This window comes from Polyodon spathula, chromosome 1, assembly GCF_017654505.1.
Source record: "Polyodon spathula isolate WHYD16114869_AA chromosome 1, ASM1765450v1, whole genome shotgun sequence".
Lineage (NCBI taxonomy): Eukaryota > Metazoa > Chordata > Actinopteri > Acipenseriformes > Polyodontidae > Polyodon > Polyodon spathula.
Window position 1 is genome coordinate 89,879,072 of NC_054534.1, and position 24,264 is coordinate 89,903,335.

The 24,264-nt window shown below is 41.8% G+C and overlaps 1 protein-coding gene across 1 annotated transcript; it reads right to left on the reverse strand.

Moving 5' to 3' along the window:
* Nucleotides 1-75: 75 nt before the first annotated feature.
* Nucleotides 76-23,661, reverse strand: LOC121326398 (replication factor C subunit 1-like). Its single transcript, XM_041269686.1, is given in 21 exon segments — nucleotides 76-1,541; nucleotides 1,901-2,089; nucleotides 2,191-2,404; nucleotides 4,168-4,313; nucleotides 4,664-4,781; nucleotides 5,038-5,192; nucleotides 5,515-5,613; nucleotides 15,875-15,970; nucleotides 16,117-16,254; nucleotides 16,708-16,796; nucleotides 16,977-17,091; nucleotides 17,353-17,462; nucleotides 18,036-18,348; nucleotides 19,261-19,332; nucleotides 19,334-19,369; nucleotides 19,512-19,711; nucleotides 19,808-19,898; nucleotides 20,043-20,120; nucleotides 22,204-22,281; nucleotides 23,029-23,387; nucleotides 23,538-23,661. Coding segments are annotated over 21 exon segments (2,910 nt in total). The 3' UTR covers nucleotides 76-1,451.
* Between the last annotated feature and the right edge of the window lie 603 nt (nucleotides 23,662-24,264).

Sequence of the window (24,264 nt, forward strand, 5' to 3'; positions counted from 1 at the left end):
TTTATTAACGTTAGTTTGTTACTTTATTATTATAGTTTATTAACATACACTTGCCTATTGCTTTTCCCTTATTCTGTCCATTTCATATGTTGATGCACGTGCATCATGACAAGTAATAAATAAGTATTTATTGATTGATTCATATTGTCCTGTGGTCAACTAGTCTTGGAGAACACGTCGCTTGCTTTGCAAGGGGTGTTCTCTTAGCCGTAGACTGCTGTACTGTTCTGTGGAATATGGACGCTAAGAATGTCAAGTTCTAGTATTGTAGCAGTTTAACATAATATGGAAATCAAGTGCAGTGTTTTTGGGAAGATTTCAAATACAGTAAAATATTAAATAAATTGAAGTCTCGGTTATTAGCCTTTTGGAATTAGGAATGATTTGCTATGAATTGGAATAAATATTTTAATTCCTGCTGGTGTAAGATTATAGGAGAAAATGTGCACTGCTTAGCATTCAGTTGGCCCTTCATCATTGTCCTTTATTTCCTAAAAAGAATGCGCATGTGTCAGGTGGTGAGAGGTGTGAGCGACAGAAGGAAAGTCCGGACAGTATTTTGTTTGCAAAACTGTTTATTTCAAATATAACTCCATCATAAGCTGCATCCACTTTTTACTGCCAAAGTCCTCCCTGTGATCACTGTCTGCCCCACAGCGGATTGGATTTGTTTAGCAAACTCGCAGTTACACGCTTCCTCCAAAATGGCCGACTTCCGGTTGCCACGTACCAGAGTCCCATCTATGTGAAGGCGTACCACCAACCTTACACAGCTTCCTTTCTCATTGGGTGGGAGATTTGCAGCTCAGATTCCTTTTCTCTTGTCATAGCATGGAGTCAATGATTGTCTCTATCACACATTTGTGTACAATGTGAAGGTGTTTTTGGAACAGACACCACATACAGAAATAGCAATCCCTGCACATGCCAAGTCACATGTGCTGCCTGCTAAGCCATACATCACTAGTCAACCAACAATATGCATCAGATCACACAAATGCACAAGCTATGTTTTTACTATGAATTGGTAACTTTGGATTTATTTTTACTAATTATTTAAAAGACAACTGTGATTGCAGAGGCACAATAAATCAGTAACAGTGTACTTGCCTTAAATTACAATTTGTATGCATCTTCCACGTCATAAGTATTTACACAAAACCCCATGTTTTTATATGAAATGTATTTTATTGCAATTCTTTACATATTACTACATTTGTATTAATGTACAAACCGCAGAATATCACAAGTTTGTTTTTTTATATATGTATAGTACAATTCTCCTTCCACCATACCAGCAGAAGAGAATAGTTCAAATAAGCACTCAAATGGCACTGCAGCCAGATAAAAATCCAGGGAATGAAGCACCCTTCTGCAATCTCTGCTCTGTCCCAAGCCCCAGACAGCACAGCTACAAAAAGCATGCTACAGAAAAAAAAAACACAGTCTTCTCATTTTGTTTTCTTTGCTTTCCCCTTCCCTTTTCCAGAATCAGTGGTTTTCTGATCTTTTGTTGACTTGAAAGATTTTGCTTTCTTTTGCTGTCAAGAAACAAGTACATCGGTTTCAAAAGGTTAGTTAAGAGGACCTTTAGATCTACACAGGTTCCACAACAGTAATCATTTTTTATAGTGTTAAGACCTCTTTATAAATCCCTGACACAAGTCCATTAGGATTCCACAGCAACATACAGTTCCTAAAGTAGTTTCGAAAGTAAGGTCCCTAAACGAAAATGTTACTGACACTGTTCGTGGTCAGAGCCTACCAGTAAAACAAAATTAGCAAGAGCAAAACCCTCACCAGAATACCTTTCTTTGACAAAAATAAAGAGGATCTGATAACTACCACTACATACTGCAAAAAACACAAATTCCATACTTTCATTAAAACAATTTGTCACCTTAATCATGGCATCTGTTTCAATGGTGTCTTCAGACTCCTTGTCCTCTGGTTGGGTGTCCTCTGTGCCAAATTCATCTCCGAAGTCCACGGTCGAGCCTGCTCCACGTTTTGCCTTCTTTACAGCCTGCAGCGAGTAGGGGGTTAAGTGTGTCTCCTTGTTGTAGGTACGGGTGAAGGCAGACTTAACCTGGAAAAGGAACACAAGATTCTGTGTTACACAACCAAAGAACCAATAACCTCTAAAACCATTACAAATTCTCAGTTCATACCAGTTTTTGTGCTGGTTACCTTTGGGTCTAGCTTGGAGAAGGAGTCTGGGCGCCCCCCCCAGGTGCTGATCTCCATGATGTTGTCCACGTCCTCCTTCATGAGACAATAGTCGTCCATGAGCTGCACAGCCTCGGGGACCCCCTCCACCCCGTGCTCTGCCATTGGCCTCACCAGAGAGTCCCTCAAGAATGGAAGACACTCCATGTTCACCGCCCTCTTACTAACATGTGTCCTGCAGGGGAGAGAAGGTGACTTAAGTCATGTCCTCCAATATAGAACCTAACAGCTTGATAATCCAGGTCTGCCATTCAAGAAACCTGAATTTACTGGGCACCTAGTTTTCAAAACAGTGAGGAGTCTTTAGCTGCATTAAGCAAGGGTATTAATACTCCTGTCAAGAGCAACCACGATTTAGTTATTGTAAGGAAAGACTTGATAGTACTGTAAAAAATGTTGACTAAGTCGATTTTCTAGGCATTTTTGTGGGGCCCTTAAAAGGGGGAGTGACTAATACACCAGTGCGACATATGCACCGGAGTGTTGAATATTAAACTACTGTACCAGTGCCACAGTGGGAATACTACAACCACTGCTATGGCTCACACAAACTTAACTGTCAGCAAACCAATTTATTTTTTCAGGCTCTACGGCATTCAGGTCATTTGCTGGGTAGAAACACAAAACCACTGTTCTAATTAAAAGTTTTAAGTTCTTATTCTCAATACCCTTTGTCATTTTGAATATTAAATGCATTCAGACTCTTGACTGACCTCCTCTCAAAAACATCATAGCTATACTGCTTCACTTAGTGTTAACACAATAGCTGTCAGTCTCTATGAATTTCCTTATTCCTACCCTCCCAAGCCACTGATTTGTCAACATTCAAACTGAACCAGCCCCTGGGATCCGTACCAAACAGCTATTGGTTAGAAAGCCAAGTAGTAAACTTTGTCTTCTGTTCATTGTAACTCCAATTCTATAATAATGCAGGTGACTGAGACTAGATAAAGTAGGACAGTAAGAAAAAAAAGAAAATGCTACTCAACAGGTTTGAAATAGCGCGTTGTTGAATTTGCTGAAATACAAAAAACAGTACATGACTGGAAACGAAAACAAAGACAAACGTAAAATGGCCAAAGCAAAACGAGCGGATAGAGGAGGAAAGTGTTTATGACTGATGCAGAAAACATTTTGCTTGAATGGAGTACTTCGAATGACTTTAATACATGATGTAACTTGTTCTACGTCAGTGCAACGCAGTGAAAATGATTGTATTTGTACAGCTGGAATGTAATGTAATTGTACTGCACCATATGCAACACTAAAATGTTTTGTTTACTAGTTATTAAATGGTGCACTGTTTAGTTTTTGGTTTTTTTTTTTTGCTTTTTTGACTGATGCAAGCAGCACTGTTTTATACTTTTATTTTAAATTTGAATTAATACAACAAATTTGTAAAAGCCACTGCAGCTGGAACTATTGTCTAAGTGTGGTTTTGGAAAGAAATGTTCAGTAAAGCAAAGATAATATGTTCTTGAACTTGTTTGAGTACTTGATAAGATCAAATAAAATACTGGTAGTTAATACAGTTGCGATGTGGGATGTATAACTTGATTGTATGCTCTGTTAATTATTACTTTTTAAATTTAGGAAAAATTAAATAGGTTTCTAGCAGTTTAACTAAAAACAGAAAAACAACACTGTAAAATTATTAATGAAATAAAATATTACAAACAAGGGTTATTTCAAAATGAACCTGTGTATCTTTATTTATTTATCGTGTTGAGCATGTAGAAAAAAAAAACATTTTAAAAGTATTTTAAACACAAAAAAGGTATTTTCCAAAAATTGAAGTCTCGAAAAGGGGGGAGCGACATTTACGCCAGTGCGACCGATAAAATGATTTTTACAGGACTTATATCATAAACACAGATTACAGACATACATGACATAAGGACAATGTAGGTGGATTTCATTATCTGAAGAACTGCTCACCTCAGACACATGTGCATTGAAAGTTCTTGAATGATGCGGTCATGTTTGCCCGTTGATGAAAACTTTCCTAACCAGCTGGGGAAGGAAGGGAACTGTGCCATGTGTCCTCTCATTAGCTCTCCAGGGAGGACGCAGGCGTAAATTGCCTAAAAACACATTCCATTGACCACCATTGAAGTAGACCTTTTGGAAAACATTCTCAAAATGCAAAGCAGACATGCTAGTTTCTATTAGTAAATGTCATTGTTTTATCATTTAAGTGAACGTAATACCTTATTGGCCTGTGTTTAATAGCACAATGAAAACACTAAAAAATGGTAGCATGGCAGATTCTGGAACAGACTGAGGCTTGTATGTTAATACATTCTGAAAGTTTTATCTGTTGCAAAAGCGAACCTATGCCAAGGGTAAAAGTGTACAGCTTGAAGTGCTGCTGTTACAATTGTGAAGTGACAGCATTCAGCCTATCACTTCTAAACAAGGCTTCATTTCTTACCTGTGTAGGTAACAATGACCACATCTGTTTAGAGCGAATCTGTCTGTCCACTAGATCTCCATCACAAATACTGTCAGCAGTTCTACTCAAGAGCATCAGGTGTTTTTTTACATTGCTGCTAACATAAGAAAAGAAAAAGAAAAAGAACCAATCAAAACCAGGCAGCTTTGAAATACAAAACTGGCAGAATTCCTGACCTTACACTGCCATTTTCCAATTTCTTTTTTATTCTAAATCTAATAATATTTGTAGGACAAACTTGTACAGAGGTGTTACTTAAAAACGCAGCACCTACATAATTGCTATCTCCCTTTCCTTGTGTACCAGTTTATCCTTCCAGGAAATGGCCTTTCTGTTTCAGGATTAACACTCACCCTGCCGCAGCTGGTCTCACATGGATATAGTTTTCTTGGACAAAGAGAGGTGCCAGAGAGCAGTCATGAAAAAAGAGATCTGATTTGTCTATCAGGGACATGTGAGCAGTTTCATCACCAGCAGCAAATACCTTTCGGCACACGTCAAAGGGGCCCTGAAAGACAGATTATAAATAAGTAAAAATGATATCTACTCAACTACAGATTTAATACATGAAAAAAAAAGTTAACTTATCTATGCACCACCTCTAAAATTAATATTTAACAGCTGAGTCATGATTAATTATCAGCTGCAGTAAGAAGCACATTTCCAGTAGTAAAGAGATCTAAAAGTTGTCACTCAATGTCAACATCTTACTGCTGCTAAACGCAATGACCACTTTAGACAGCAAATTCAGACATTAGAGTAGGCCTTTTTTTAAGCCATAACACATTAAAGGTTGAGCATGCTAAAAGATCCCCTTCAAAAGTGCTTACCATCTTAATATCCTTTCTGGCCTTACTGGCATCGCTTTTGGCCTGGTCATAAGAAAGCACTTTATCCCGGGCAGACCACATACTGAGATTGTGAAGCACCTGGAAAACATTTTAAAATATATATATTGTTTAAGAAGTAGGTGTTTATAGAAACAACCAATAAATAAGCCAATGTACTAGCTACAAGGAATGAACCTCACATTGCATACAGTGCTTATCAATGCCCGGGGACAGGTCATGTTGATTTAAGGGTATTTGAGACATTGTTGGTAACACAATTTGAACCTCCTGATAACGTGGACAGTCAGCTGTAAAACTTGTGACACAAAAGCTACCATAAACAAACAAAGAAACTGCAAAACATCAAAACTCCCCATTCACCAGGCTGGCTATGGTTTGGTGTGGAATGTGCACTGAACCTTTCCTTTAGAGGTGTCTCATGTTCAGGGCACTATTGCAGAGGGTACAGTGGGGAATGACATGCATACATAAGCATGTGCCATTATGTAATAGTAACAGGAAGTTAACCACGTCAACAGCACTAACACCTGTTTTCATTCAGAGATGTAAAAAAAAGCTGAAAAGTGGCAGGAATCTGGAATCCACTGCCGTGTTGGATTTTTTGCTTGGGAACCCAAACTGAATGAAGTTAAGATTCAGATTACACGTGAAATTAGAATGTACACCAAATAATAAGTGAACTTTAACTGCTGGTTTCACAAACCCTGAGATGCCAATACTTGAGAGTGAACAAAACAGCACCTGCCAAGCAGAACTAGGTAAATGTTTTGTTTTGGTTTTTTTGACAAGTCAGGATGGTAAAATAGGGTCTGTGAAACACAGTGCCTATAGAGAGTCTACACCCCCTTTCAAAATTTTCACCTTTTGTTGCCTTGTAGCCTGGAATTAAAAAGTTTTTTGTTGTTTTTTTCATTTATCTACACATCCTACCCCACAACTTCCAAGTAAAAAAAATATTCTAGAAATTTGCAGAAAATGAATAAAAAATAAAAACGTAAGGTTGCGGATGCAACCCCGGTTCTCTGAAAGAGAAAATAGCCATCAACTAATGGGTACCGCTGTCAGGTGATAGGATTATGCTGAGCTTAATATAAAAGCTGTCTTTAGGCATCCCTAGCTCTGACGTCAGCGCCCCGCCCCTCGGGTGCTGAATGACTATGCAGAGCGTAGGAATCTCAGCCTCTTTTGCTTCAGACCGCAAGGGCTACTGAAGCGACCTCGCTGCTTGATGGCTATTTTCTCTTTAAGAGAACCGGGGTTGCATCCGCAAACTTACGTTCTCTTTCCATTCGAAAATAGCCATCAACTAATGCTAACTGTGTACCAAGGCAGTTGCGAGGGAGACCATGCGGCAGTAGGACAGGATCGGTCTACATCGTTCGAAAGACATATGTCCTAACACTGTTCTATGAACAGAGGGTCTTTAACAGTTTGATATCGTACCTGGATACTCTTACCACATGGGTAATGGTGGAGAGTGTACTCAAAGAGTACAGCAGTCTAATCCAGACTAACACTAAGTGGTCTCTTCCACTGGTGTAATAGAGTCCAAGACCGAAGCTCCAAAAAGTGGAGCAGAGGAATCCAGCACATTCAGTTTGTAGAACCTCATGAAAGTGTGTGGCGTAGCCCAGCTAGCCGCAGCACATATTTCAGACACTGGGACACCTTGAAAGAGGACCCAGGACGTCGCCTTACCCCTGGTAGAATGCGCCTTCAACTGCCCCAGAGGGGAAAGGCCAGCAGATTCATAAGCCAGAGCAATGGCGTCCACTATCAAATGGGACAGGCTCTGTTTAGACAATGCCTGACCCAGAGTCCTAGAACCATAGCACACAAACAACTGTTTAGTGTGTCTGACACCCCTTGTACGGTCAATATAGCATCTCAATGCCCACACTGGGCAGAGCATGTGCAACCGTTGGTTCTCCACAGAAGAGAAGGGAGGAAGATGGAATGCCATCAACTCCACAGATTGGTTCATGTGGAACGGGGATATTACTTTCAGCAAAAATGCCGAGTTTGGTTGCTTGGAGGCTCTAGACCCCTCTCCAGTGAAGCAAGTGCAAGAAAGGTGCACTGAAAGTGCATGCAGCTCCCTCACCCGTTTTGCTGAAGCAATAGCCAGCAAAAACGCAGTCATTAAGGACATGAGCTTCAGATCCAAAGTGTGGAGTGGCTCAAATGGGGCTTTTGTAAGGGCTTCCAGCACCACATCAAGGTGCCACGAGGAGAGGCTAGATGTCCTGGTGGAATGCAGCCTCCTCACACCCTTAAGAAATTGGGACGCCACAAAATGTTTTTCAGGCGATAACCCATCTATGCGCGTGTGACAAGCAGATATGGCTGCCAGGTACACCTTCAATGTGGAAGGGTATCTACCATCATCTAATAGTCTCTGGAGAAACTGTAAAATAACTGCCATGGGGTAAGTAACTGGGTCCTGGCCCTGGGCCAGAAACCAGTCCTGAAATAACTGCTACTTATATGCATATTGCAACCTGGTAGAGGGAGATCTCGCACTCTGAATAGTGGCAATAACTGCCGATGGCAGCCCTAGAGCTAACAGGCATTCCCGTTTAGGGGCCAGACCCATAGCTGCATCAGCTGGGGGTTTGGGTGCCACAGATCGCTCTTGGCCTGAGAGGAGATCCGCCTACAGGGGGATCTGCCTCGGCTGGTCGTGCTGGAGTTGCACCAGGGTCCTTCGGGGCCACCGATGAGCTACCAGAAGCAATGTAGCTTTCACTACCCTGACCTTCTCTAGGAAGGCAAGGAGCAGTGTTATCGGTGGGAAGGCAAATAGGCATATTCCACCTCCCTGGGGTGGAGACACCATTCTGAGGCCAGGGGACCTCCTCTAGAGAGGAGATCCACGGCGTGGTTGAGTCGGCCCGGTAAGTGGACTACTCGAAGAGAAGCCAGCTGGGGCTGCGACCACAGTAACAGCCGAATCGCCATGCTGTGAAGGCTCAGAGATCTCAGGCCGCCCTGGCGGTTGATATATGCCACGACCATGGTGTTGTCTGACCGCACCAGCACGTGTTTGTTCTGGACCACCGGAAGAAAGTGCTGTAGGGCGAGATCTACTGACCTGAGTTCCAGGACATTGATGTGGGCTGAGGCCCAAGGCCCCGTCCACACTCCACGAGTCCCCACACCATTCCAGAAGGCGCCCCAGCCGTGGCTGGAGTTGTCTGTGGTGATTACTTCCCTCCAGAAGATGGGACCCATGGTTGTCCCCTGACTAAGGCTGGAGGGGATCCTCCACCAGCGCAGGGTTCTCCAGCAGGACTGGGATATCACCAGCCTGTGATGTCTGTCTCGTTGCGGGTGAAGCGCAAACAAGTTGAACCAGGCCTGGAAAGGCCTTTGGTGGAGACGGCCCAAAGGAAGGGCCTGCGAGGCAGCAGCCATCAACCCCAGCATGCGCTGACACAGCAACATGCTTACTGTTTACTCTTACTCTCAACCTGATAAGGGAGAGGCAAGACTCTACTGCGGTAACTGAGTTGTTAATGTGGCCTTCATAGACACCGAGTCTAGCTTGGCGTGAGGCGACACTTTTGCAGGTTCATCCTGAGACCGAGCCTCTGGAGGTGGTCTGTGACCAATGCTGTATATGCCAGACGAGCGCAGACGAGCTAGTCGTCTAGATAATTCATCAGTCGAACGCCCTGAACCCGCAGGGGGGCCAGAATGGCATCCATGCACTTGGAAAAGGTGCAAGGAGCAAGGAACAGGCCGAAGGGAAACCTGCCCTGAAACACAAAGCAAAGGTATTTCCAGTGCCCGGGCCTGATGGGTATGTGAAAGTACGCATCCTTCAGGTCCACGGTGGTAAACCAATCGCCTGGCCAAATGGCCTGGACGACATGGCAGTACGCGAGCATCGTGAAACGTAACACCCGAAGGTGTTTGTTCAGAAGTCTCAGATCCAAGATCCGGAACCCGCCGTCCTTCTTGGGCACTAGGAAGTACTTTGAATAGAACCCCTCTCTGCAAGAGGAGGGATCTACTTTGCAAATGGCACGCTTCAAGAGAAGCGCCAGGATTTCTGTGTTGAGAGCCACATGTTCTAGCTGGTCCTTCACTGCAGATACGATCACCCCCCAAAAGGGGGGTGGTTTTAACTGGAACTAAAGCCTGTAACCAGCCCACATAGTCTTGAGCACCCAACTGTCGTTGCCTAGTCAGGTGTTGAAGGCTGCTGAGGCCCTTCATGGATGCTGAGCCTTAGGCCGCGTGGGGGGCACAGTCGTGGGACCCTTGGGTTGCTAGCGATTGCCACCCCCCCCAGGGCACCAGTTGTTCCCCTTTGCAGGCCGACCGCGCTGCAGGGCAGGTGCTGCCGGGCGTGCCATAGGAGCATGAGCAGGCCTGGGCGTAGGCTGTCGCCCCCACAGGGGGGAAGCCCTAGCAGGCAAGGCAGGCTTCAGTGGAAGCAGCTGGGCATACTGACTTGATGCCTCCCAGGTCTTCAGTCCTCTGAAGCATCTCCTCCACTGTGGGGCCAAATGTATGGCCAGGAGTGATAAGGGCATCCAGGAGAGAGGACATGTCCTGCTCCTGAACTCAAGCCTGGGAAAGCCAGAGTTGCCATCTGGTGACCACCAGCGCCGCAAGGCATCGGCCCTCCGCTCTGGCCGTGAGTTGGGCCAGTCTGGTGACTGCCTCAGAGACCTGGTTCAGCTCTTGTCTGTGAGCCACGGTGACCATATCAGGGAGCTCCTTAATAAGGATGGCCTGATAGACAGAGAGTATGCTCGACACATTGGAAAGCCGGGCAGCTTGGGAGCAAGCGACATACGCCTTCTTGAGGTGCATCTCTGTTGTCCGACACTGTCTGTTAGGACATTGCAGGTCCTTGGCCAGTCCAATGCCCAGTGCCTGTACAAGGGCCGCAATGGCGGAGTCCACCGTGGGGAAGGCTGCCAAGCCGGCACCCTCCACTCCTTGCATGGAAGAAAAAACCTGAGCTCCAGCCACTGTGCTAGGTGCTGACGCTGGGTTGGACCAGGAAGACTGGATCTCCCTGACAAAGTCAGGGAAAGGGGGCAGTGTCCTGTCCTGTCCTGTCCTGTACTGGCTTAACCGAGGAGAACCAGGAGGCCTGGGGCTCCTTGTCTCTGGGCCATTCCACCTGTAGACGTTGAGCCGCTCGCTCAACCAAAGCCTCAAACATTGGCCCTGGAGATACCTCCGGTTCCGAGTTGCAAGAAGGTCACTCCTGCACAAGCTCGTCGTCACCAGACGCCTGCAGAGAGATGATGTCCTCTTCATAGTCTGAGATGGCCTCAGACTCAAGCTCAGGCTCATGCTCAGGCTCAAAAGTCGGCCGGGGAAACTGCGCAGCCGTGGTGCCAGGAGCCGACAACATACTTATCATGAGTGACTGTTGTCCCATCACGACCTCCGTAAAACGATCAATCTGGTCCGTGAGGGCCGAGATCCCGCTAGGCTTTTTGTCCCTAGGGGACCTGGGGCGGGCACGCTTCCACGCAAGAGGTGAACACTCCTTAGGAGGGGAGCACCGAAGCTGCCCCACGCTCCTGGTAGGTGAGCGAGAGCGTCACCCAAGAGACGGGGAGGGTGACCTGGATAGTTGCAGGCGGGCAGGAGATGATGCTGTACCACCTGAAGGGGGAACAGACTCACATTGAGATCCCCTGCTAGAAAGAGATCCCAGCCCCACTGCCCTGTTGGCTCTAGCCTTTAGGACCCGCCTCTGGAACTTCCCGCATCTAGCACAGAATGCTGTGTCGCACAGAGCCAAAGCAGCATGTTCTGGACCCAGGCGTGAAACACAGAATTCATGCGGGTCCTCTGGATGCGAAGGTGTAGTGAGACACACTTGGGGAATAATCCCTCAGAAAACCCTGTGTGCAGCTAGTGTCTGGAGCAGGCTATGGTTTAATAAAGACCGCTGCTGTAGTGTTCCTTCTGGCACACGGCCAACACACATACACCTTGTGTTTTCGTGAAAGATAAACAAATGTTAGTACAAGCAATAAAATATACAGGTAATAACAATAAGCTCTCAAAGTAATAAATAATAATAGTAAGCGAGACAGACTCAGAGTCAGCAAGCTGAAAAGAGTGAGAACGCTCGAATAAGCAACTCAGCCGAGTGCTTAAGGGGCAGTGCCAGCTGGCACACCGAATATGAGAGCTAAAGACGGGAGAAAATTCAACTGAGCCCGGTGAATTGCGGCCTGCGCTCAACAAACATAACTTGGTTTTCAGTGATATAAACCCGGGGAAGGGGCAGCCGCCAGCTTCCCATGCACAATTGAGGCAATGGAGGGTACAAACACTGAATTTTATTTTTTAATAATCAGAGTGTTGCAGAACAACAAATAGATTACGCTCAATCCTGACCAGCAGCTAAAAGAAAAAGAGGCTGGGCTTCCTACGCTCTGCATAGTCATTCAGCACCCAAGGGGCGGGGCGCTGACATCAGAGCTAAGCAGGCCTAAAGGCAGATTTTATATTAAGCTCAGCATAATCCTATCACCTGACGGCGATACCGATTAGTTGATGGCTATTTTCGAATTGAAAAGAGAACTGAAATAGCTTAGTTGGATAAGTGTCCACCCCCCTTGTAACAGCAATCTTAAATGAGCTCATGTGTAACCAATCGCCTTCAAAATCATTCACCAATTAAGTGGCCTCCACCTGTGTTAAATTGTAGTGATTCACATGACTGCAGGATAAATTCAGCAGGTCCTGTAGGTTCCCTCTGCTGGTAGTGCATTTCAAAGCAAAGACTCAACCATGAGCACCAAGGTGCTTTCAAAAGAATTCTGGGAAAAAGTTGTTGAAAGGCACAGATCAGGGGATGGGCATAAATAAAAAAATATATCAAAAGGCCTTGAATATACTCCCTTGGAGCACGGTCAAGATGATTATAAAGAAGTGAAAGGTGTATGGCACCACCAAGACCCTACCTAGATCAGGCCGTTCCTCCAAACTGGATGACCAAGCAAGAAGGAGACTGATCAGAGAGGCTACCAAGAGGGCAATGGCAACTTTGCAACAGCTACAGGCTTTTAATGCCAAGACTGTTCAACGTGTGCATGTGACAACAATATCGCAAGCACTCCACGAATCTGGCCTGTGTGGTAGGGTGCCATGAAGGAAGCCATTACTCAAGAAAGCCCATCTTGAATCCTGTTTGAAGTATGCAAAAAAAAAAAAACACTTGGGAGATTCTGTAGCCATGTGGCAAAATGTTTTGTGGTCTGACAAAACTAAAATGCAACTTTTTGGCCTAAATGCAAAGCGTTCTGTTCAGCGCAAACCCAACATAGCGCATCACCCAAAGAACACCATCCCTATTGTGAAGCATGGTGGTGGCAGCATCATGTTATGGAGATGTTTCTCATCAGCAGGGACTGGGGCACTTGTCAGGATAGCAGGGAAAATGAATGGAGCAAAGTACAGAGAAGTCCTTGAGGAAAACCTGTTGCCCTCTGCTAGAAAGCTGAAACTGGAACGGAAGTTCACCTTTCAGCATGACAACGACCCAAAGCACACAGCCAAATCTACACTGGAGTGGCTAAGGAACAAAAGATAAATGTCCTTGAGTGGCCAGTCAGAGCCCTGACCTAAATCGAATTGAAAATTTGTGGCATGACTTGAAGATTGCTGTCCATCAATGCTCCCCAAGGAACTTGACACAGCTTGAACAATTTTGTAAAAAATATTGGTCAAATATTGCAAAATCTAGGTGTGCAAAGTTGGTAGAGACCTATCCCAACAGATTCACAGCTGTAATTGCTGCCAAAGGAGCTTCCACCAAGTATTAACTCGGGGGGGTGGAGACTTATCCAATTATGATCTTTCAGTTTTGTATTTTTAATATAAAAAACTTTTTTACCTTTAACAGTATGGAGTATGGCAGTGACACAACAAAATGTGAAAAAAAGTTCAAGGGGGTATAGACTTTCTATAGGCACAGTATTTAGTTTTGTTTAAATAAATGCTGTACAGCATGTCTTTTAATGTAATGTTCTTGTTCCTTTGGATCTCAAATGCAACTTGTTTACATCAGAAAGTCACTCCCTTTTAATTGTTAAAGGTCAAATTAGAACTATGTACATTTTCAACTGTTCTTGTTAATTTTTATTTTTGTGGCACCTTCCTTTCCCTCTGTTGTTTGAGCTTTAATAATAATAATAATAATAATAATAAATAATAATAATAATAATAACAAGTTATTATTATTATTATTATTATTATTATTATTATTATTATTATTATTAATAAACATTGAACCTACAAAAGAAGACACACAATGCTTTCAGTGCGGGCACACAAAAGGCAAGAGCTCTTGAACTTGTGTTAATCACTCACTCGTTTGGACCTATTTCCAATGCTAAGCATTTAATATTGTAAGTGATTATTTTAAGCACAAGGTTGACATTTTCTGCTTCATTTTATGTTATCATGTAAGAAAATATAGTGCTATTGTTTATGCTGTGTAAGTGTAATAATAAAAAAAAAAGTTTAAACTTATTAATAATCTGTGTACAGCTTAAAACAAATCTTAACGTTCTGTTAATATAAAAGTTAAAAATGACCTCTTGACTTCTCTTCTATGGGAATCAAATGTCTGGCAACTTCAAAAGATGCTTGTTTAAACATGGGGTATATTTAGGGCTTGTTTTTCAGGTTTTATAATTGTATTTTTCTGTGGTTATTTTTAGCTATTTTTGAGTTTTATGTAAATAATTTTTCAGGGCTTTTGTTTTTGATATACTGTATGAAATTAGTGTTTTCGGTTACTTTCAAAAAAGGTTGAGCATTTTTGGGGTTTTTTTGTGTCAAAATATGTATAGTAACTTGACAGTACACTTAAGTTGTACCGTCTTTCCTTTGCTGTCTTCTACACCGAAATCCCTATGGTCGCGGGCACATTCTTCTGGGGTTTTTGTTACGAGGATTTTTTGTACATTTTGCCAAAATTCTGTTTTAAATCCTCTGTATCTTAACTGTAATACAACTTTAAATCATGCTAACAAGCCTCCATCCTGATTGTAATCTCATTTTAAATCTTGCAAGCGGAGTCACCAGTAGAAATGTAGGAATGTGCTGTCACTCCAGTAGTTGGGGCGGGTTTAAAGTATTTAGAACGAATTAATAATGCATTATTGTTTTTGTAGTAGGTTTTATTTTTTTCCCCCAGAGTTTTTCCAGTGCATTCTGGTGTTTATTGGCTATCCACCGATTATTTTATTTTTTTTGTTGTATTGGGGGTGTTTTATCGGCTTTTATTGGTTAAAAGCAAAAATCAGAAGCCCTAGGTATATTTTATAATTTTCTGGATTACCATTCCATCAACATCAGGTCACAAAGAAAAAGCTGCAGTTACTGCGATGAGTATTTACAATGTCTGCATGTTTTTTGCAGAGAATTTCGCTTTCCAACGTCTTGTATCCTTTCATAACCAGCGGCTCACATAACTGGTACGCATGCGAACCGATAAAAAAATGCAGACTTGGTTATTGTTGTATGAGACGTGAGCATACTGTCAGTACATTTTTAACAGAAAAGCATGGATAATAAAGGCAGACAGTCCTCTCGGCTTGCAGGTGAGCTATACATGCCTAATGTATTGAGTATTCCAGGAGAGTGTCCGTGATCAACCCCGCCCACCCCGCTCGCTCACTCGCTCGCTCCACAAGTGAAACAGAAAAGAAATATACACGTATCTTCATTTATTCACCAGCACTTTCCTCCCATTCCATTATTTTCACCATTTTCTGCAATGTGAACTACAGAACTGCATCATAACCGTTTAATTCACAGTACTGTACTTGTTTTTGGACCAATGAAATAGCAACTCGCCACGACAGCCATCTGCAAGCACCAGTGAGATCGATTTATACAATAATTTAGCGGTGTTATGCTGCTAAAACCCTTTACATCAACTGTCATAAATGTGTTAATAGCTTTAAAAAAAAAAAAAAAAAAAAAAAATCTGAATTTTCTTTTCCCGGATCTGTATTGATCACATCAGTAGCCCCTGAGTAAAAGCGGAAAACCGCCAATTACCAGAGATTTTTCATCTGTTTCATTACAGCACTGTACAGTATTGAATGCCCACTGGAAGGCATTATAAATCACATAGTACAAATCAACCAATCACAGTGCAGTATTTGCCAACATTCTACTGCACAGCAGTTTCACCCATTCCAGTTATTAATACGAGCTTCATTAGCCGTAGTGTATAGGTAAAAAAGCTCAGGTATGTTTTATTAAGCTCATAGTAAAACCAGGAGTGGATCAAACTCTTTTGCAACGGGAGTCTTATTTTATCCCTGCAGTAACTGACCTGTCTGATGTCCTGGTTAGCAGCCAATATGATTTCATTTAGAGCCGGGGGTGGGACCTTCAAACCTTCTTTGAAAGCGACCGACATCATGGCACCCTGGAAAACAGCAGTCACGGCTACAGATACAAAAAGGCACCAAAACTATGCATATGTTAAAATGTATTTGAACACAATCTGTAATCCAAAAGTTGCTTTTTTTTTCTATGCTATGAAGTAAGCCCCACCCACCCGTTGTTCCCTACCTTAATCTGCTCCACTCGTGGCCTCTGGAAACGCAGATCAAAGCAGTAGTTGACCAAGGATCTGATCTTTTGGTGATTCCGATCATTACACATGCAGATAATAGGGATCTTTGTGTTTTTAATAAGACCGATCAGTTCCTAAAAATAGTAGAAAATAAAAGCAGTTAAGCCCCAAAACAAAGTAAATACATCGATTCTTTGTGCTATACAAGGTGAAAAGTTTTAGATCAGATAAGGCTGATGATAAAATACTAACAAAGTGTCGTCAATATCAGCTTACAGCTCCCTGAAAGTCAGTGATGTGTAAACCCAGGAAACAGTTTTCAATTAATAAACCATTCTGTTAAGTCTCATTCGATCTGGAGATCTTCCATTAAGACCATTTTAGTAGGGGGCTTTTGTAGTTTATATAGATTGCGTCTTTCAACCTGACAGTTTTTTGTTTTTGTTTTTTTTGGCCAAATAAGCTGGACTCTCAGTATATATCTCAGTATCATGCATGCATGTGCACAGTTGTTTGGTAGTCATACTGCTACTGAACTATCCTTAAGGTTTATTCACATTGTGACAGTATTTTCAAAAGTTTGTTACCTGAATTCCACCTCTGTCTTCATTGCCTGCCATTCCATCCACCTCATCCATGATCAGCACATGTTTACTACTCACTGTGTGAGAGGTGCCTGGAATGGAAAGCACAGAAATTCAGCTTTGAAACACTGAAGAAGTGAAGATTATCCAATAATAGTCGGAAGTCTTTCTCAAGAAAGGCCCACAATATCAGATTAAAGATGTTATGTTAATGTTTGCTGTACTTCCCAAGTTAATTATTGCTCACTTGTATTTCCCAGACTGTAAAGTACCTGAATAGAAGTTCTTGATGCTGGCGTTATTTAGTGACTCAGCAATCACCTCCTTCAGGCTGTTCTTACTGCGGGTGCAGCTGGCGTTTTGCTCCACATAGCTGAATCCCAGCTCCTAAATCAAAGAGAGACAGAAATTAACCAAACATCTAAATAACCAGTCAAGACTATTTTAAAATGGATTCATTCACTACTGATTTAGAAGCACCACATATCTGTTTTTGGTAACTTAGCGGACAAAAACTGTTTAAAAAAAATATACTGAATCGAATGCAAACAATCATGTTAAGATGACTATCTTTGTTTAATCAGAAACATGAGTGTCAGTTGGAAAAAATTTAGAAGACTTATTACTATTGACTATTATTCCACTCACCTCACAGACCAGCACTGCAGTGGTCGTTTTACCCACACCAGGAGGACCCAACAACAAGGCCGCCTTGAAGGTGGAGCCATCTTCTTTTCCAGCAAATTTACTGAATTTTGCTGTTTTACACAAAAAGAAGAATTAACTGAGGTGTATTAATAAGTGACAGGTTTATTTTATAAATGCAAGCTTATTGCAAATCTTATATTAGGAACTGAATCAAAGAGTATCCACTGTAGTGCTATGGCTGCCATCTTTGGTCCCAAAATAATATTATGGTGGAAATTTGGCCACACATTGTAGGCCAAGACCATCAGAAGTAATTTCAACCAGTATAAATCCATAGTAATCCTGATGTGTATATTTGTTCTATCTAGTGTTGGGGTCAATACCATTTTTTCAATTACTTTTTAAAAACAACTCCCAATTCCAATTCCTTCGAAAGGAATTGTAAGTTATATTTTAGAGACATAGTAATTGTTGTGATTGTTCAACTGCTTTCATTTAAAGCCAATGTAACTGACTATCAGTAACTCATTTACTTGTTTTAACAGAATACTGCTAATTGCAATGTTGCTCAGTGATGTGTTGGTATTGATTAAAAGGGAATGGTAACTGGAATTGGAATTGAAAAACAGGAAATGACCTCAACCCTGGTTCTATCTTTGTTGAGGTGGTTCGGTGTACGGTACCTGCAGGCTTCTTGTCACCGGCAGTGTTGTGGTGCCAGTTGCGGAGCCAGCGTAGGAGCTTGTTGGCACAGCTCTGGTCTCCCTGCTGTCCGATGATGTTCTTCAAGGAGATGGGCTTGTACTTGTCCACCCAGAGCAGGCTCTCCTCTTTGTTTTCACTTGGGGCAGGAGGCTCCACCTTCTCGAGTGAATTCTGCTGGAAGGACAGGCCTTTCTTCGGAGGGGTGGGAGTCTTTCTGTTTGCAGACTCTGCTTGCTTTGGAGGGGTGGTCTTTGCAGGCTTTTCTGGTGTTTTCAACATGGACTTCTTATTCTATTTTCATAAAGAGTATAATATTTAATGACATCGAGAAGAGGACTCTGTGATTTTAGTATTTTCAACTTTTTATTTTTTACTGAATTATCAACATGGACAAATTGGCAGCTAGAAAACAACAAGAAAAACTAACTCACTGGTCCCCACTGGGTTTCGATAATTAGAACATCGCTGAAACATATCTGAGTTCTCAACCAGCACAAATTAGAGTGCTCCCATTGCTGCACCCATTGGGGTAGCGATGGGTAGTGACTGACATTCTGCCCCCTCTGTACTCCCCAAAAGAGAATTCCTGGTCCTTCATGTGCTTCCTGGATGCAGACAGCACACACTGACAATTTTTTTATAAATGAATGTAATGAGTGGCTGCTACAGCATTTAGTGCACAATATGTCCAGGAGAAAGAAGATGTTGTGAATATTTCATGACCAGCACTAATCAATATCATGAGTAGAACAAAAAATACATGGAATCAGATAGTGATAATACCTACAAATGTTCATGTCTTTAATATCTTTTATACACATTTATAATAATAAAACTAGAATAGATCTTACTGCCAGACATGGTGTAGCATCAATAAAGACATTAGTGGCTGGTAGAACAATGCTTGTTTAATTCAGCACCATTAAAAGTTGTCTGCTGAGTTCTGGAGCAGAGGGATCAGAAAGTGATCTTACACATCAGAATGAGAAAAAAATACCATATATAAAATTGCTGGACAATCCATCCATAGGTTTCTAGTATTTGAGTAAGTCAAGTTCATGACTGTGTCCTGTTTATTAAAGAACACCAATTTAGGCCGATAAAAGTATAAAATGTAAAACTAAGATATTTACAACCTGTGTTGTAACTTCGCATACTCCCAATCGACGGGATATTCTTGAATTGATAAAGAACACTGCTTACTTTGGGTACTTCTTTTGATCCAAGTGCTCTTGGACCATCTCTGTTCGAGTAGCTGCGATAAGCCTGTAAGTTCTACCCCTTTTTTTTCGGAGTCTTCTGGACTTTTAGACTAGAAAAAATCAAAACCAGACAAGCGGTTCCCAGGTTATAGAGTTGAATACTTTTGCTTGTTTAAATACCCTCATGTTTTCTACAGTCTTTCATGCTAGTTATCAATAGTATTTGATTGGACTGCAGAAAATATATTTTACCTCTGATTTTTTGGGAGAACTTTTCTCTGTTTTGAGGATGACCACCTCTTCTTTTTTGGGTGAAATGGTCTTCTCTTTCACTGACGTTTCTTTTACCGCTTCCTTTTTCAATGTGCCTTTTTTCTGTTTCATAAGCGCCAGCTTGGAGCTGGCTTTGATGGGTGAGGGTTTCTTGGGAGGGGAGTCCTTTGAACCGACACCTGACAAACAAAATAAAACCAATGTACAAAAAAGATACATTTAATATATTTTCATAAAAAAAAATATTTGCTATACTCTCAGAATGAAGTTGGTACCTTCTTGTTTGACAGTGGCTCTGTCTGGTTTGACTGGACTGTTAACGGGCAGAGATGCAGATGGCTGCTGATCCTCAGAGTCCTTTCTTGCCTGTGTGAGGATAAAATGAGCCCATTACATGTGGCACATGACAGGAGTTGAAGCAGATTGTTATAACATCACCTTATCTTTGTGCAAACTCTGAATACCCTTTGTTGCAGTAGTTCAGCTTTCCAGGCAGTCACCATACTGTACCTTTTTGGATTGTGGGGGCTCATCTAGAATCGCCAGGGTCCTTGCAAACTCTTCATCTTCATGAAGCTGTCTCTCCAGCTAGCATGACAAAACCAAAATAAAAATGCTCAATTCACTTTTTTTAGGTCAAGTTAATAGTCATTATCTAACTGTCTAGACTTTCCAAGATAAAACCTTGGCTCAAAAAACATCCATAAAAAATGTAATCAAATTTGGCTATTGTAAAGGTATAGCTTTCATTGGCACAGGCAGGAACCCATGAAAAAGTTGGTAATCACATTCAATAAGCTGTTTGTAATGCGTCAACATAAAGCCATAATTTAACTGCTCTTATACTGTTTGTTTTATTAATCTGGTTTTTGCAGCAAAGGTAATAAGCTGTCCAGTCGATTTCTGTGACATATTGTTTTCTACACTTACAGTATTACATTTAAAGCCTTTTATCCACATAAAAAAACGGGCTCCAGCTAACCTAAAGCAAAATAAAACAAAATAAAATAAAACCTTTTTTATGTTGCTCAGATAGCCTAGTTACCACAAATATTATTAACATGCGGACTCAGAGCAGCGCTGCGTGGGCCCTTCCTGGTTTAACTGTGTAGCCGGTTTACTGTTGTCAATGCTGACTACAGTGACATCACTCAGTTCACCCATAAAAACACGTTTCAGTTACTACAAGTGAGTAAAATAGGTAAGATTAATAACAATGGTGGTAAATGTCACTTCAAAGAGGTAAGTATTAGACATTATTCACACTTGCGATTGAATGTGGCCCATGGCCGGCCGAGGTTTAGGCCACCGTTTCGATGCACTGCAGGACTAGGGCTGGCCTTTGCTTATATATGATCTAGGGTCGCCTTTTTGTGTCACATGACCAAGTTGGTTATGGAGCTCAGTAGACACTCCCATGCACACGAAAGGTAAATAGAGCCACCCCCATACTCTTGCGCAAAAATATAAAAAGTGACTTCATAATTAACTTTCACCCTCACAATTACCTTTTCTTCCTGTTATTTAGTAACTAAGCGATAAACAGAAAAAACACAGTTTTTATGATCAGTAATGCTGGTGACTTGGCATATTCAGCCACCAATGTTTATTTTGCATGCAACGATATACAGAAGTGTGCGTCTTTACATTAAAATGCTGATCATTTCTTTTAGCTGTTTCTTTTTAAACACTGTGGCAGGGTGCCCCGCCCCTGTGCTGATTTTGTGTTTTATGTTGTATGTGGTGTGTTACTGCTGGTCTATATACATTGTGCATGGGATATAATGTTGGATATGCAGCACGTGTGATGTAAACTGTGTATTTGTATTTAGGCACAGGGAATGCACAATCACTTCACGTGCAGATTAAAATATGTAGTAGTATGTGAGCATGGGGATTGCATAAATTAGTTCACATGCTCGGATTCAAGTGAATGATTAATTAGCAATTGAATCCGACACAGCTGTACCTATAGATACACAAATCACTCACTCGGAGTTGGTGTGTTCGCAGTGGAGAATGGGAGAGCGAGAGAGGAGAAATAAAAATGAAGAGAAATGAAAATAACTATTGCTACTCATGCTGGAAGAACCAGCATGATACTTGTTTGGGGTTCGTCCACTGTCCGTTTGTCTGTCTATTTATTTTGGCCAACATGCCATTTGTTTTGTTCAGTGTTTTGTGTTGTTTTTGGTTTTTTTTTAAACATTTAATAAACCGACGCAAGCAGCATATTCACTGCACACCTGTGTCACTCAGTGCATGGTCTGACATCACCACACGAGCACCCGTGACACACACACATAAAATACTGCTCTCATCCACTAGTATTAAAGATTGTTGATACACCATAAGAAAATAGTTAATGACATTGTTTTACTACATACCATACAATTGCTACTGTGCTGCATTGAAAAAAATAATATTAATAAGAAATATCTGCTACAAATCAAATCCTTCTCAAGAAGTAATTTGACATACTTTAGGCCTGCTTTTCAGTCACATATGTGAACGCGCAAAGGCGCCTTAAACCACAAACGTGAACGGGGTTGCAGACCGAAATATGCACCGGCCCTGATGGTGTCCAAGGCAGCCCAGTAGTGTGAACGAGTTCTATGTCAGAGATACAGATTTCTGTTATGACCTTTTTTATTTTCAGTTTGGTGCTTACCTCTGCATCCTCATCCATCTGAAGCTGGTGGGCAATAGCCTCATCTTCATCAGTGGAGTCATCAGTGCATCCTGTGGGCTACCAGAATACAGCATTTCAGCAGCGTGCTTCTAATGTTGAACAAATAGAACAAATTCTACAAGGGGTCTGCAGAGGAGCCGTTACTCCTACCTGTAATCTGAACAGTGATAGTTTTGAAAGGCCATGTATTTATGACACTCAAAAAGTGACCAGATAGTGTTATAACATGAAGTTGGCAATGATTTTGACCGTTCTAAAGTCCTAATGTGTATTTTTGCCACTGGAAAGTGAGTACGAGTAGTGAATTTTCTACTCATGTATTATTCACTGTGGATTCGTGTTTATACTTACTTTGCACAGCTTCACATCACCTCAAATAAAACAACGAATCACATTGTCTATCAGAATTGTACGGTCCATGCATGCAACTTGGTATTGTGTTTACAATAGAATGTACTTGTCTTTGTTTCTGACTCTGTGTTCCCTTGTCAAGATCCCCTTGTAAATGAGGCATATGTCTCAATGTGTCTGATAAACAATCTTTAAATGTTTAAATGTTAACAGAACCAAAAACCAGACCAGTACAGGCCACATAAAATATGCAGGACACCCCCTTTTCCTTAGAATTTGAGCTTGTAACCACTACCCCCAAACATTCTTTGCTGTTTACAAGGGGGTCCTTGGGGCCAGCATGCTTCATATACAGTGTCTATACGATGCCCTTCATATGGCAAAAACCTCCAAGATTATGGACATTAAAAGTAGGACTTCATGTTCTCATTATTTCAGCATGGATCTACTTACAGCTCTTCTCTTTGTCGTAGCCACTAGCTTTTTATGTGACCTCTGCACACTGCTGCCTCCAAAGTAATCAAACACTGACGTAGGAGTGCATTTCGCTGGAGTCACTGCTTTAGGAGGAGCTGGTTTAGCGGGGGGTTTCACTTCAGCTGCTCTTCCACTGCTGCCTGAACGATTGGAAGCAGACAGGCCATTCGCTTTGCTTTTCTGAGGCTGTTTTAAGGATTCAAAGTTATCTTCTTCATCTAAATAGAAGAAAAACAAACACACGTTTGTCTTGCACCTCAGTTGTTTTAAACAAACAACCTTTCTAGATGATACAAAGAAGGCCACCAGGTTAGTCCCATTGATTACATCATCTGCTAAAAAACAGAGAATGACCTTAACAGCCCCCAATGCATCTCCTAGTGCATTGTTCGAATGGAAACATGGGGCTTCGCAATGTTGAAGGTACCTGTGATTAGGCCACTGTAGTTTAACAGTTGTGTGTCACAATACTGTACTTAACACACGTCTGTGGGCTCCATCTGTCACTATCCACAGACGATCACTGCTTTCTGGTGATGGTTTTCTGCAAACACTGCCATTCCAGGAACACCCAGTACACACACTGGTCAGTGAGGCCACTCCTACCATGCCCCTTGTGAAGTCACAGATGTCCTACTGATTTTCCCTCATTGTTGCCAGGATTGTTTCAGGTAACACATCACATAAATGCGCACACTCTGGGGTTAAGGGGTTTTTCTAATTTTACTTACCTGCTCTATTTTTGACTAGTCAGTGTAGTTAAATACAATTTTAAAGAAATGCATTACATTGTTCCAAGCTGGATCAATACTGGTATCAAGAATAACCATCAGGCTGGTTTCCAGACAGTAATTTTAAACAGGAGGTCAAAGTCAAGTTCCCTTCACAACCTCATTGGTGGTAGCACAGCAACATTACCTGTGTAGTACAATTACCTGCAGATACTACACTAGTACTAAACAGGAACCAAATCTAATCTTAAATGAACTTTGGTCCACGATAAAGTTCATAAATCTTTCAAGTGTTAGATATGACAGTTGAGCTGTCCTCTGAACTTTACTTAGTATATGTATGCGTTGCTTATAGTGATCTATAATGGGGAGCTGCAAAGCTTATATCCGGATTTTAGATAAACACAAGGTAAAGTTGTCATTTTGTGTAGTCACTGAAAATGTATGTTCTGATGTCCGAATGTGTATTCTTGCCAATGGG